At 41.0% G+C, this 12,601-nt stretch overlaps 1 protein-coding gene across 1 annotated transcript; it reads right to left on the bottom strand.

Moving 5' to 3' along the window:
- Positions 1-738: 738 nt before the first annotated feature.
- On the bottom strand, positions 739-8,488 carry MS3_00010060 (uncharacterized protein). Its single transcript, XM_051218393.1, has 3 exons — positions 8,351-8,488; positions 5,818-6,015; positions 739-1,168 (listed from the first exon to the last, which is right to left on the bottom strand). Exons 1-3 carry the CDS (start codon positions 8,438-8,440, stop codon positions 1,082-1,084), a joined length of 375 nt encoding a protein of 124 aa, XP_051073192.1. The 5' UTR covers positions 8,441-8,488; the 3' UTR covers positions 739-1,081.
- Between the last annotated feature and the right edge of the window lie 4,113 nt (positions 8,489-12,601).

Consider the following 12,601-nt stretch of genomic DNA (forward strand, 5'->3'; position numbering starts at 1 on the left):
TGTTTTCTATAGAAACGAAGCAAAGTTAATAGTAGGTCTATAACTAGCTGATATTAACAACTAATTCCCAATGACCAGATTCTACATCCAACTAAAAGTTTGGTGGTATAGATTATGAGAGAATATTGATGATTTAAAACTATATTATACAACCCTGTAAGTCATATTGATGACATGGAGTCATTGTTTTAATTTCTTCAAATAAATAAATACATAATTGAAGCCAGTAGTAGTGAAGTTCAATTACCTCACTAAATTCATGTTTCAAAGGCAAAATTGCGCTCATCTAACCTTGAAGTCAGTTATTATCATACATTAAAATAAATGATGGCTTAATATTTATTGGTATATCTCCGATGATTCCTGAAGATCTCTAATTAATCAAATGACCTACTATCATTATATTGCACCTCTAAACTTATTCACTCATACGAAATGGATACTCTAATGTCACAATTGATTAAGGATACTTCCAATCTCTTTATGTTACCTGCTTATACCGATGAAGCCTTACAATCCTACATTGAAACCAAAAGCAATCGTTAACCCCTACAGACTTAGATTTCAATCAACACTGAAAAATAACATAACTAGTGACTTAACTGACACAACCTGATTCGCAACAGAACTCCATTGGTTAGCTAGTCATAATAATGCTATGTAATACCACGTACATTAAACCTTATTATCCAAAAATTGACGAACTCATATCAAACAAGCCAAAAAAGAACTAATATGTACGCTTTTACAAAATGTATTTCGTCTTCAGTCAAATTACTGAAAATGAAAATAATGAATGTCATTCACAATAACTGTTTTGCACAAAATGCGAACTCCACTTAATAACTCTTAATAAATAACAAGAAAAAAAGGTGAAATACACATAATTATTAATGTTATTAGATGAATACTTAAAACAATGTGTAAGTTTTAGAGAAAACATGACTGAAAAAAATCAACGGAAATGACTGATCATATGTTGCGTATGTGTGGTAACAATAGATATATCGGTAGAGTGATGTGGGAAGGAACACAGACCCAATAAACTTTTGAAAATAGGACCTTGACCAATATTGAATTTTCATGAAGATATGCAGTCTTCCACTGATCCGTATATACTTTCATCACTGTATGCAATGTAGAGGAAGAGATCACGATCATGATGTTCCTAAAAGTAGGTCGAAATCAAAAGGCTCATGATAAAAATATCATATATGTAAGTGTTGAATCCAATATGTACAAAGCTATATATAATGTTCTGATGAGATGAAAAAATCATATTGCCTACAAATTAAAGACATGGCTTAAAGTGGTAGATTAACGATTAAATCCTTTAGTTTTTAACCATACATGTTCAAGCCCCGCCTCACCTATTATGGGTAGCATCACTAGTCCTTAAGTACAATATGTACCTTACGGGGAATTGGATAAATCTGTGCTTAAAAAATGATTTATTTATTTATTTGTTTGAACACATAAATATTGGTACAAGAGGGTACCAAATATATATGCGCCACACAAAACAATGAGAATTTAAGGGGAAGGAAAAAAAGAGAATAATAACGAAGAGATTGATGTAAGGTGGTGTAATAATAATAATGGTAAAAATGGGGGAACGGAAAGGTACAATCAGAAGAAATCTTTTAATTAAGGAAGACAACCACTTTTTATGAAGAAAGTAAAAGAAGGTTACAGCAGGATCGCCACTGGCTCCTATTCTGAGCCATATCTGATAACGTTTCTAGCCACTGTGTAGCACCATCTCTCGGACCCCAGCCAGGGAGTCGTGAAGGTCCAACAGAAGCCAGTCCTTTGCAGATTTCTTTCATGCCACGACACCATGTCATACACTGACCACCTCTCCGCTTCTTCCAACCAGTCCCAGAGTCGGCAAATAATGCACGACGTGGAATTCTCTTGAACGACATTCGTAGAATATGTCCAAGCCACCAAAGTCGACGTTTCAAGATGGTGACACCAATTGCATTATCATCTCTGTGCCCGAACACACGATGCCGAACCTCTGAATTACTGACATGGTGTTGCCACTGGATGTCAGCAATCCTTTGGAGACAACGATGATCAAACACAGAGAGTCGTCTAATATCCTCAACTCGGAGAGGCCAGGTTTCACAAGCATAGAGCAAAACCGCTCTCACCGACGCGTTGTAGATCCGACCTTTTACAGTCAGACTATCATCACGAGGGTGACAAAGATGGTCCAGATTGGCATAAACCGCTCTGGCTCTCACTATACGTGCATTGATCTCACCACTCACGCCACCACCAGCACTTATGCAGCTACTCAGGTACACGAACTTCTCAACTACTTCTATCTGCTCACCATCCAGAGTGAGTACAGGATTAGGATCCTGCCAGTCTTGTAAAAGTACTTTGCACTTCGAAGGTGCAAAGCATGTAGTGTCAGTTACTATGCCAAGCCCATATACCTTATTCTAGCTTCCGGACATCCCATTTTATTCATTCTACTCGAGCCATACTTTGACCTTGTTATTTATTCGCTTATCAATCTAGACTGTTTTTATATGAGCGTATATGTGTGTGCCCTTCTTATCCCATTAATCACATATCTGTAGCTTTATTTTGTCTGACTATAAATATTGAGTAACGCTTGACAAAGATGAAGTTGGCTTCCCAGCCATCTTCCCTGCGTTTCATTTTGCTCTACTCTGTTTCCTCCGCTTCATATACAAAGTATATGTATTCACAAGTCAATTCTCGTCATTTGACTTATTTAATTCCGTTATTGACTAACGCGATTCAAGTTGACGATGATATACGAGAATAGACGATAGCAAACATCCATACGATCTAAATAGGAGTCAGATCCTCGGGCCACTAAAAGCACATACCATACCTACGGACACTGATTGCCAACTGATTAAGTGTGGATTGCATGCCTTGGGCATTATCGCACAGTAAGACAATACCATCCGCATACTCAAGGTCGAGAAGTCTTTCCCTGGGCAACAGATCCACAACCTACGAAGTATGACGGAAGCCAATAGCTTGGATGCAATCGGGAGTAGACTTATCCCTTGACAGTTGTTACAGGAACGACGTGAACCCTTTTTAAAGATAGGGACAACTATCGACTCATTCCATGACGTTGGTACACTCTCTAGCTCCCAAACCTTTGTAAACAACGTCGTCAGTTCCATAGTCAGAAAGTCTCCACCATCCTTAAAAAGAGACGGAGGTAAGTTATCTGAGCCAGGTGATTTGTAGCGCTTCAAGAGTTGGAGTTCCTTGCGGACTTCCGCCTCATTTGGTGGATCAGTCGTCACCGGTCATGGAGGGCAGGACAGTCTGACCGATGTTGCCGGAGCAGCAAGCCAGTTGAACTGCCCTTCGAAGAATTCTGCCCATCGTCCAAGACGTCGATAGATGTTAGTGATTGGCATCCCATTATCCTCGTAGATTGTTTCGCTCACACCAGACTTCTCGCTGCCAGTGGCTCGTATGAGTTGGAAGAGCTTCCGGTAGTTACCAGATGCAGCTGCTGCTTCCAGCTCATTAGCACTCTCTAACCACCAGGCTTCTCGGTCCTTACGCAAGCTTTGCCCAATTTCCTTACGTAACATCCGACGTTTATGGTCAAACTCACGGTCACCCGGAGTAGACCGACGGGCTTCGATGAGTTGTAAATAGCCTGAAGAAACACAGTGCTTATAAGCGGGACGTTTCGCGAACCCACAAACGACTGTACCCGCCATTTTCATGGCGTCATGCAATTGCAACCAATGCTCATCTATAATTTTCGGTGGAATGGTAGCTAGCCTGGAAGCTAGCTCGGTTCGATACTTACTAGCAACAGAAGTTGCAACCAGCTTGCTAATATCAATCCGTTGATGGCGGTCACTTCGTAGGCCACTGAAAAGTAAGGTAAGATTGGCGCAGACCAAAGCATGGTCAGAGTCCAGATAGGTACTCCCAAAGGTGCCGCAGTCTTGTACACAACCACGCCAGCGGTAGCTGATCGCGATGTGATCAATCTGAGTCCAGGCTTGAGATGCAGAGGGAGGACGCCAGGTGGCACATCGGCGATGACTGTGCCGAAAGTTAGTGCTAGCCAGAAACAAGTTGTGGTTTGTGCATAGTTGCAGTAGACAGTCCCCGTTATCTGTCCTGCGACCAACAAGTCCCCATCGGCCACCTAAACGACCCTCTTCTGTGCCTAGACGCCCGACCTGAGCATTCAAGTCTCCGGCTAGTACTACAATATCTATCGAACGCACTTTCTGGAGAAGAACAGATAACTGGTGGTAAAACTCATCCTTGATCGCATCCGGGCTGCAATCTGTCGGGGCATAGGCGGAGATGACGAAAAGACATCGTTTCTCACGCCGATTTCTTCTCACTTTGATGGAACTTTCTAATCTAACAGCACATAACCGACTGTTAATGGGGATCCAATCGATTAGTGCTGCCTCAGCTCTAGCGCTTAGTGCGACACCAACGCCAGCAAGACCAGACGAAGATGCCACAGGGTCCCCGGATATACGCACGTAAAACAAGCTTTTTGAAGTGACAGATGTAGAGCGAATTTGTAGTACTTCACCAGAGTCTTGAATACGGGTCTCGGATAGACAGCAGACATCGATATTAAGACTTTCCAAAGACATAGCCAGCCCTATCTGTTGACCAACCTGCATAAGTGTGCGAACGTTGAAGGCAGCCAGTTTGAATGGCGCACGTGGTTTCAGAAAAACTGCTTCAGTACTCATATTCGATGGTAACATACAATTTTCGACCGGACAGTGACTCGAGAACGTTTAGATACAGTCAGATTTCCACCAAAGACGAGCCGCTGTATAAGTATAAAAGAGGGTGAATAATGTGGATAATAATAATAATAATAACAATGACAATAATAGTAATAATAATAGTATTAATAATGACAATAATAGTAATGATAATTATTTGAATCGATTGATTGTTTTTCGGAGCGAGAGAAGTAGTTGCCATAGACATAGAGTTCATCGTTTGTGTGTGGGCTGTGATACTGCCCGGGTGCCCAAACCGAAGCAGGTGGTTATCTTAGGGGGCCACACCCCGAGCCTTTGACCTAAAGGTCTAACCCACAAGGAAGTGGAGCATCGTAAGGAGATGCAGTCCCATGGAAGCCGGTGACCAACAATTGGTTCATACACCACTTGTTCCCGCAGGATACTAGAGCCCATGTGCACCATTGGTTTGTGACATGGTTAAAGCGCCGGACATTCGCTTTTCGTCATCCCATTTTCGTAAACAACACCCCCACCACAAGAAGGCAGTGAGTAGGACTTCCCTGGCAGAGGCTGTATACGCGTGGCCGTGTGAAAGTATTTCGAGAGGGAGGGCGAACCCACCCCGGTTTCGGTCATACCAGGGCATTTGGGGGCCTTAACAAATGAGCCACACTATTGACAAAATAAAAATAACAGTCCAAATTAAATGAAATCTACTCATTCACCAGCTGATGTATAAACTTCTGTTAAACTAGACATGACTGTTTGATGCTTCAAAAGTATACAGAAGAAATAAAACCACACTTCCATAGGAAAACGACCGAAACAAGCTGAAGCTTGAATATCGTACAAATGAAACCTAGTAGGATTATGAAAATGATAGCGACACCGAGCAATTTGATATGAAACAGAAGTGTGAGGGTTAATGATACTACTCGGTTGCCCAAACCAAAATAAGTGAAGGGGTTTAAACTTTGGGCTTGATGGCTGAAAATCAAATGCCCTAACCATTAGGCCACAAGTGAGTAAATATGCGCCAAGCAGAATAACAGCTAACATTACTTACCTGATAGAGAGCACCCATAGTAGCGCTTGTTGGAGGAATGATGTCTTTAACAAAGAAAAATAGCGCTTCTTCTGGATTTAGTTGGATTTTCTTACGAATAAGGAAGTAAAACTGTCCGACAGTTAAGTCCGAAGGAACTAGATACTTGTTTTTCTCTAGATTACCAACACGTGCACGAGGCGATTTTTCAACAATAACCTACAATCAGTCAAAACATAACGGGGACATGTAACGGACATTATCAAATAACAAAACTATATCATTTTCGTAAACTGAATGCTACCTTCGCTCGACATCACACTTTTGACGGTTCTATTCTCCTAGAACAATCGTCAATCTAGCAAATAAGTTGTAATGAAAGGACAAATTAGTAAACCATTAATAATCATCCTTTCAAATAGTTGAGTCAAATACAAATTATACGGGCCAATTAGAAAATATTTGAGCCATATTATGAACTTCAATAAATGTCAGAATCCCTGGAAACACCATTTTCACTAGGATACATCTTTAAGTCAGTCCGTCAGCTACAACGTGGGACCAGGCACATATATGCATCGGTCCAAGTTGCCATACCTCATTAGCACATGAACACCGAATTCAGAGTAACTAATTCCATGGTGGTAATATACATCAGAAAGATTTCATATAAGGATATAGTACAGGAAAAAATAGTTGGCAGAAAGATATAAAGCAATTTCTATCTCATAGTTTGAGGGAAAACAGAGAATGCATACACCTACATCATTGTGATCGATTCTGAGCCATGTCACATCGAGTTTCAAACCATAGAGGTAGTTAAGCCAAGACATAACATCGGTCCATGGAGTCAGTGACTTAGTATGAGTCATGTTTGTAGATGCAGACTATTTGGTTAAGACCGACATGACAACTGCAATCAGTGGCTGGAGACTTCGGGTGACATGATTCAGGATCATTCAAAATAGGATAAATGCATTCACTTTTCATCTTCTATTCGATCTTGATTTCTAGCATTCCTTCATAAATATCTTTCCACTCTACCTTTTCGAACACAATTCTCGAGATTTAGTCCTCTTCCAGTGTCGTTGCTTATTTATTTGAACACAAATATTGGTATAAATGGGCACCGAATACATATGCGCCACACAAGTCACTTGGTTTGTGTGAGGGCTGTGATACTGCTTAGATACACAGACCGAAGCAGGTAGTTTCCTTAGGGGGCCATACCCGGAGCCTTCGACCTAGAGGTCTGATCCACAAGGCAGTGGAGCAACGTCAGGAGATGCAGTTCCATAGTAACCGGTGACCAATAATCGGTTCATACGCCATTTGGAGAGCTAACTCTCCCCACCCTCGGCCGAACCAGAACATTTGGAGGCCATTGTCCTTGCTAATATACTATATCGATCTCATTCGTGCCAGATCCTATGCTGACGACTGATGATTAACTGAAACCGTTGAGAGGGAGCGACCTAACTGAGTAAGTACAGTCAAGTGGGTACCACAGATGCTCAGCTAGAATGCTATAAATATATTTACAGAAAACGCATGGCCTGTGTCCGTTCAATTTGGCAAATGTCAAATCAGAACGATAGAAAATAAACAAGCGGAACACCAAGAAAATGACGGCATCACGAATAATATATCAACCGTGTTGATGTAATCTGTGGATGAAACAGGGACATAATATTCATGAAAACCAATAAATGAAAATGGGACAAAAGTTTAATGTCTAACACAATGCTGATACAGAAGGATATAGTAAACAGGAATCACTCTTAACAACGAGGGCCAGATTTGTTGGGAAATTATCCATAAAGCAAATCTCCCTACCTCACTTATGAAGCAAACTCGCTTTTTATCACTAATATATGGAAGAATATTACATCAGACAGAAACGTTTTCTGGAAAGTGCTTAGATTAGGAACCGGTGATAAGACTGGTAGGCAAATGAACCAAAGTCCCCATGTGGGACCCCCCCCCAATCTCCGCATTCTGAGGAAATTCTAGGGTCTTCCTCACAGTCATATGAAAGTCCAGTTCGAAAATATTGGAGAAAAGCCCCTGGGTAGGGGAAATCTCGGAGTTTTGTCATACCACCCCGCAAATCTCCATTGCAGCTTCCTCAAAATCCCCCAACAATGACAAAATTTTCCTGAAAAATTGGGAGTTTGGGTCGTTAAATGACTCGGAACCCACAATGGCACTTTTAATTCCAAACAACTTTGGACAGATATGGGTGACATCTAAGTTTGTAACTGAAGGAATTCCATACCCGATAGCAGTAGACCACTGAATGTCACAGGAAGTTCCGTGCCGAGAAGGGTAAATATTTGACATATTCAACATATGTTGAATTCATATTATAACCTAGACTACTAGTGTTGCACTTTTAAGTCTTCCCAGGAATGTTTTAGGGCTGGATTTTAACTTGATAATGTTAGAAGTCACCAAAATCTTCTAGACTTATAAGTTTAGGAAACTTTCCTAATTAGAATTAGACTTTAAGTAGGACAAAATACTTAAACAATGAACTGGAAATCCAACCTACTGGAACGCTGGAAGGGTACTTTTTACGTATATTTTGCCCTTCTTCTAAGCGCTTTTCAAACGGACGGTCCTCTTTGTACTGGAATTTCATTGCTCGGACAAAGGAAAACAAGCAACAAAATAACCGCCGGAATTTTATGCCGGAACAAACAACATGTAACCATGACTGATGTATGACATGAATCTTAGTAAACGGAATCAAAGAAGCTATCTTTTAAAGGGATTCCGTATCTAGTAGTAGTGAACCACTGATGCCTCCGGGTAGGAACTAAAGTATGTTAACGATAAAAGGAAAAAGAAAAATAAGCTAGTACATCGCAGTGAGATACTGTATTTAGTCCTTAGGAATGTGTCAAGTTTTCTCTTAACGGGCTCCTGGGGGGTCTTTAGAACTAGCTCACCCGGCAGCGAATTTCAACGTTTAACTTCTCTTAAGGAGTGGAAGGTGTGCCTACAGTCCGTTCTTCTATGTTGTGTCTCCAGTTTCTAGGTGTCACCTCTAAAGTTTGTGTTGCAACTAAGCTTTATTGAAGTTTAAGAGGATGACCAGAAGTGTTTAGGATGCTGTACATCATTAGATGGTTACCTTTAAGGCGTCTGTACTCTAATAGGCAAAGGTTCAGTAACTGAATGCGTTCTTCATAAGTCATGAATTTGTGTTCGTTGAATATGATCCAAAGCGTCTTCATCTTTTCGTGGTAAGGAAAGAAATACTATTTTTCTGCACTCTAAATGGGGACGAATAAAAGTGCTGAAGATTATGTGAGAAGTTCCTCCGTCAAAATGGCCACAAATACGCTTCCACGTTGCCAGTGCAAGATTTGCTCGGAGGGCATTTTTATCGCAGTTAGCGTAAGATTTCAGATCGTAGGATACTAACACTCCTAGATCATTTTCAACTCGTGATATCTCTAGGGGAGAGTTGCCTACGTTGTAGCTGTAGTCTACAACATGTCTCAGATGGATTACTTTACGTTCTGAAGTGTTAAATGTAAGTCCGTTGTTGTCCGCTCAATCTTGAAGTCGAATCAGATCCTCCTGAAGTACCAGTTTATCCTATTGGTTGCATACTTCCATCCAGGGTTTTACATCATCAGTGAGATGTATTAAATCCAAGGATTCCTGCTTTGAAAGACCGTCTATATAAATCGAGAAAAGAAAAGTTCCTAGTAGTGAACCCTGGCGAACCCCACCAGGACATTCCATAGCCTGAGAGGAAGTGAAGGTAACACTAACCCTGAAATATGGAATTTTAGATACGAAGCGAGCCAAACAATTAATGGTGATTTGGTACTTAATCGTTTGGGCTTACTGATAAGATATATACAGTTAACCCTATCAAAAGCTTTTGAGAAGTCAAAATATATCATGTCAACCTTCTTCTTGTGGTCAAGGATGGTTGCTGTCAGCAGGTTGATTACATAAGAGCTGCCATTTTTCAAAACGTGTTGTTTGGTTGAAAAGCAGTTTATGAGTAATAAATAGCCGTGTATATGGTCGCATATCAAAGACTCCATGATTTTTGAAGGTACAGAGAGAAGTGCTGCCGGTCAGTAGCCTGAAGGTTTGCTGCAACGACTTCTCTTGAAAATTGGTGTGACGAGCCAGTTTTCAATTTTTTGACAACCTGTTTCAATTTAATGAATGTGAGGACATCACACTAAGTGACGTTGCCAATATTGAAGCTGTTTCCTCCAGTATAGCAGAATGAACCTATCTGGATCAGGAGAAGTGTCTTTTCCTAGGTTCTGCAGTTTTCGGAACACTATGTAGGCGCTCAGGTCCACTTCTCGAAGTACTGTGGAGTTGCAGATGAAGCTCTCACCAATAAAGTTGGTGTGGGTTGGTTGAAAGTCCGAGAGTACTGTTCAGCCAAAAGTTTAGCGGCGCCACCGCTGTTGTTGGTCAAGCCTTTAGGACCTAGCAGTTGTAAAACTACAGTTTAGGCTTGTCGAAAAGAGACTGTATGACAGAATAAGTTTTACCCAGTGCAGACAAAATTATCGAAAACCTTTATCTGGTACTGAAGCCTGTCTTCTCTGATTACCTCTATGCATATGCTCCTTATTTGTTTGTACTGCCTGTATGCGTCGTTGTTACCAGTTCGTCTGTATCCCGCCCAGTAGTGCCTTTTGCGGCTTAGCAAACGAAGAATACGATTCTTGATGATTGTAGGTTGCTTGTAGACCTGAGGGACCGTTTGAGGAACAGACTGTCTTGTAGCATATAGAAGCATGTGCAGTAAGAAATACCAATGAGCATTCACATCAAGTTGAGGGTGAACTCCCCAGTCCACGTGCTGTAGATCGTCTTGTAAAGTTGATAAATCCAACTGTTTGAAATTCCAGAGCTTGTCGTTGGTAGGAGGTCTTGGCTCAGTTTTCTGATAAACTAAAGGCTATGACAGTGTAATCACTTTTCCTGAAAGAAGCCAGGACTGAAAGGTTGTAAATCAAGGATTCTTCGTTTGTAAACACACAGCCTAAGCGCGAAGGCGTCTGACTGTTTCTTTAACGAGCTCTTGACTTGGAATTTTCAAATAATCTCGGGTCTTCAATGAGATTAGAGTATCGAGCTTCATTTGACTTACCACCTCCAATGTATGTATGTTCAACGAAATTGAATTTAGGGAGATTGAAGTCACTTAGAATCAGAATATGAGGGGAGTCGATACGAATAGAGTGGGATTACTTTTCCAGCATTTGATTGTTGTACTCGATGTCAGCATTGAGTTCTTGTAGATGGCTCCAACTAGACACTTCAAGGTGGTAGACAATCTTATTGAGCACAATAAGGATTCATGAAGATTGATAAACTCTCGGTTGTGCACTTGATGTATTTTCAAGCATGATCGCAGGAACGAGGCTTCTCCGCCTCCCATTCTTTTTTTGTCGTTACGAAACAAAGACTTGTCCTGGTCTATAATTTGAGATATTCCTACCAGATGAACAATGTCAGCATTTCTGAGTGCACGTAGCTCATCCATTTTATTCGGTAAACTCGTGCCGTTCATGTTTAAGCAGTTTATGGCTTCAATTCGAAACGCGTGATCCTCCCCGTCCTGTTTGTCTGTATGAGCCTTATGTGAATGGACAAGTGGTTCATCTATACAAGGTTTTCCGAGTTGATAGCCCCTGTCCTTACCACGTTTTTTAAAGGTCAAGACAGTCCACAAGTGGAATGGTCAGCTCCAAATTGCCTTTGTGTTCCATCCTGGTGTCATGTGGCCTATCTGGATGCCTATTGATTCCATTTGGCTGTCAGCATCTGTTGGTACCGAATGTTTTGAGTTGCAGCTGCCATATATGAGGATGGGAGGGTTAACTTTATCTTCTGGGGTCCTTTTTGGTTAGTTTCATCACTTATTTAGTCAATGATTTTGAGCTTCAAGGACTTCTTGTTGAATTTCCGTCCCCGAATATCAGGGTTTGTGTGATCAGGGTCTGTGTTTTCTGGCACACTTTGCACAATGCTGCTTCTTCCGGGAAAACCATCTCGTGAGATTCCTTGGGAATATTCCTGATGAGATTGTGTTCATATTACGCTAAATCAAGTAGTTTTCCCACATGCCCACCTGATTTCATTGAGTGGCTATCCAGAAGGATATCCTCTACGTCGGTAGTATTAGTGAGAGTTACACGAAGGAGTTTTGTGTGATTTTGGTGCTTGGGGTTTTCTCAAGTGAACCGTTTAACCGTCAGAGGCTCAATTTCCGGAAGTTTGAAATTCCTGTTAAACTCTTCCCAGAGTATCCTGTCATTTTTGGCCTGTAGACTGAGTTGAAGTTGTTCACCTATGATATCCTAAAAAAAAATATGTTCGTTAATCATAGGTTCTGTCTAAAAGTCACCGACTGATGAAGCTAAAGTTCGACTTCCAAACTCCGCCGTTCCAGGGATGAACAGACCATTTCTAGATATTTTTATGGTAGACGCATACTTTGGTCTTATCGTTTTTTTCACATGAAATTTCAAGTGGTTAGCTCCCTAAAAAACTTGAAAACAGCAGTGCATGTTCATCCAATAGCACATGTAAAGCTTTAGTGGAGGCCCTTTTATTTGCCGTCATTCTGATCAGACGAAGGGCTCAACATTTTAGTGGCCCGTGGATCTGACTCCTATTTAGATCGTATGGATGTTTGCTATCGTCTATTCTCGTATATCATCGTCGACTTGAATCGCCTTAGTCAATAACGGAATTAAATAAGTCAAATGACGAGAATTGACTTGTGAATACATATACTTTGTATATG

Source organism: Schistosoma haematobium, chromosome 1 (assembly GCF_000699445.3).
Source record: "Schistosoma haematobium chromosome 1, whole genome shotgun sequence".
In the NCBI taxonomy this organism is placed as follows: Eukaryota; Metazoa; Platyhelminthes; class Trematoda; order Strigeidida; family Schistosomatidae; genus Schistosoma; species Schistosoma haematobium.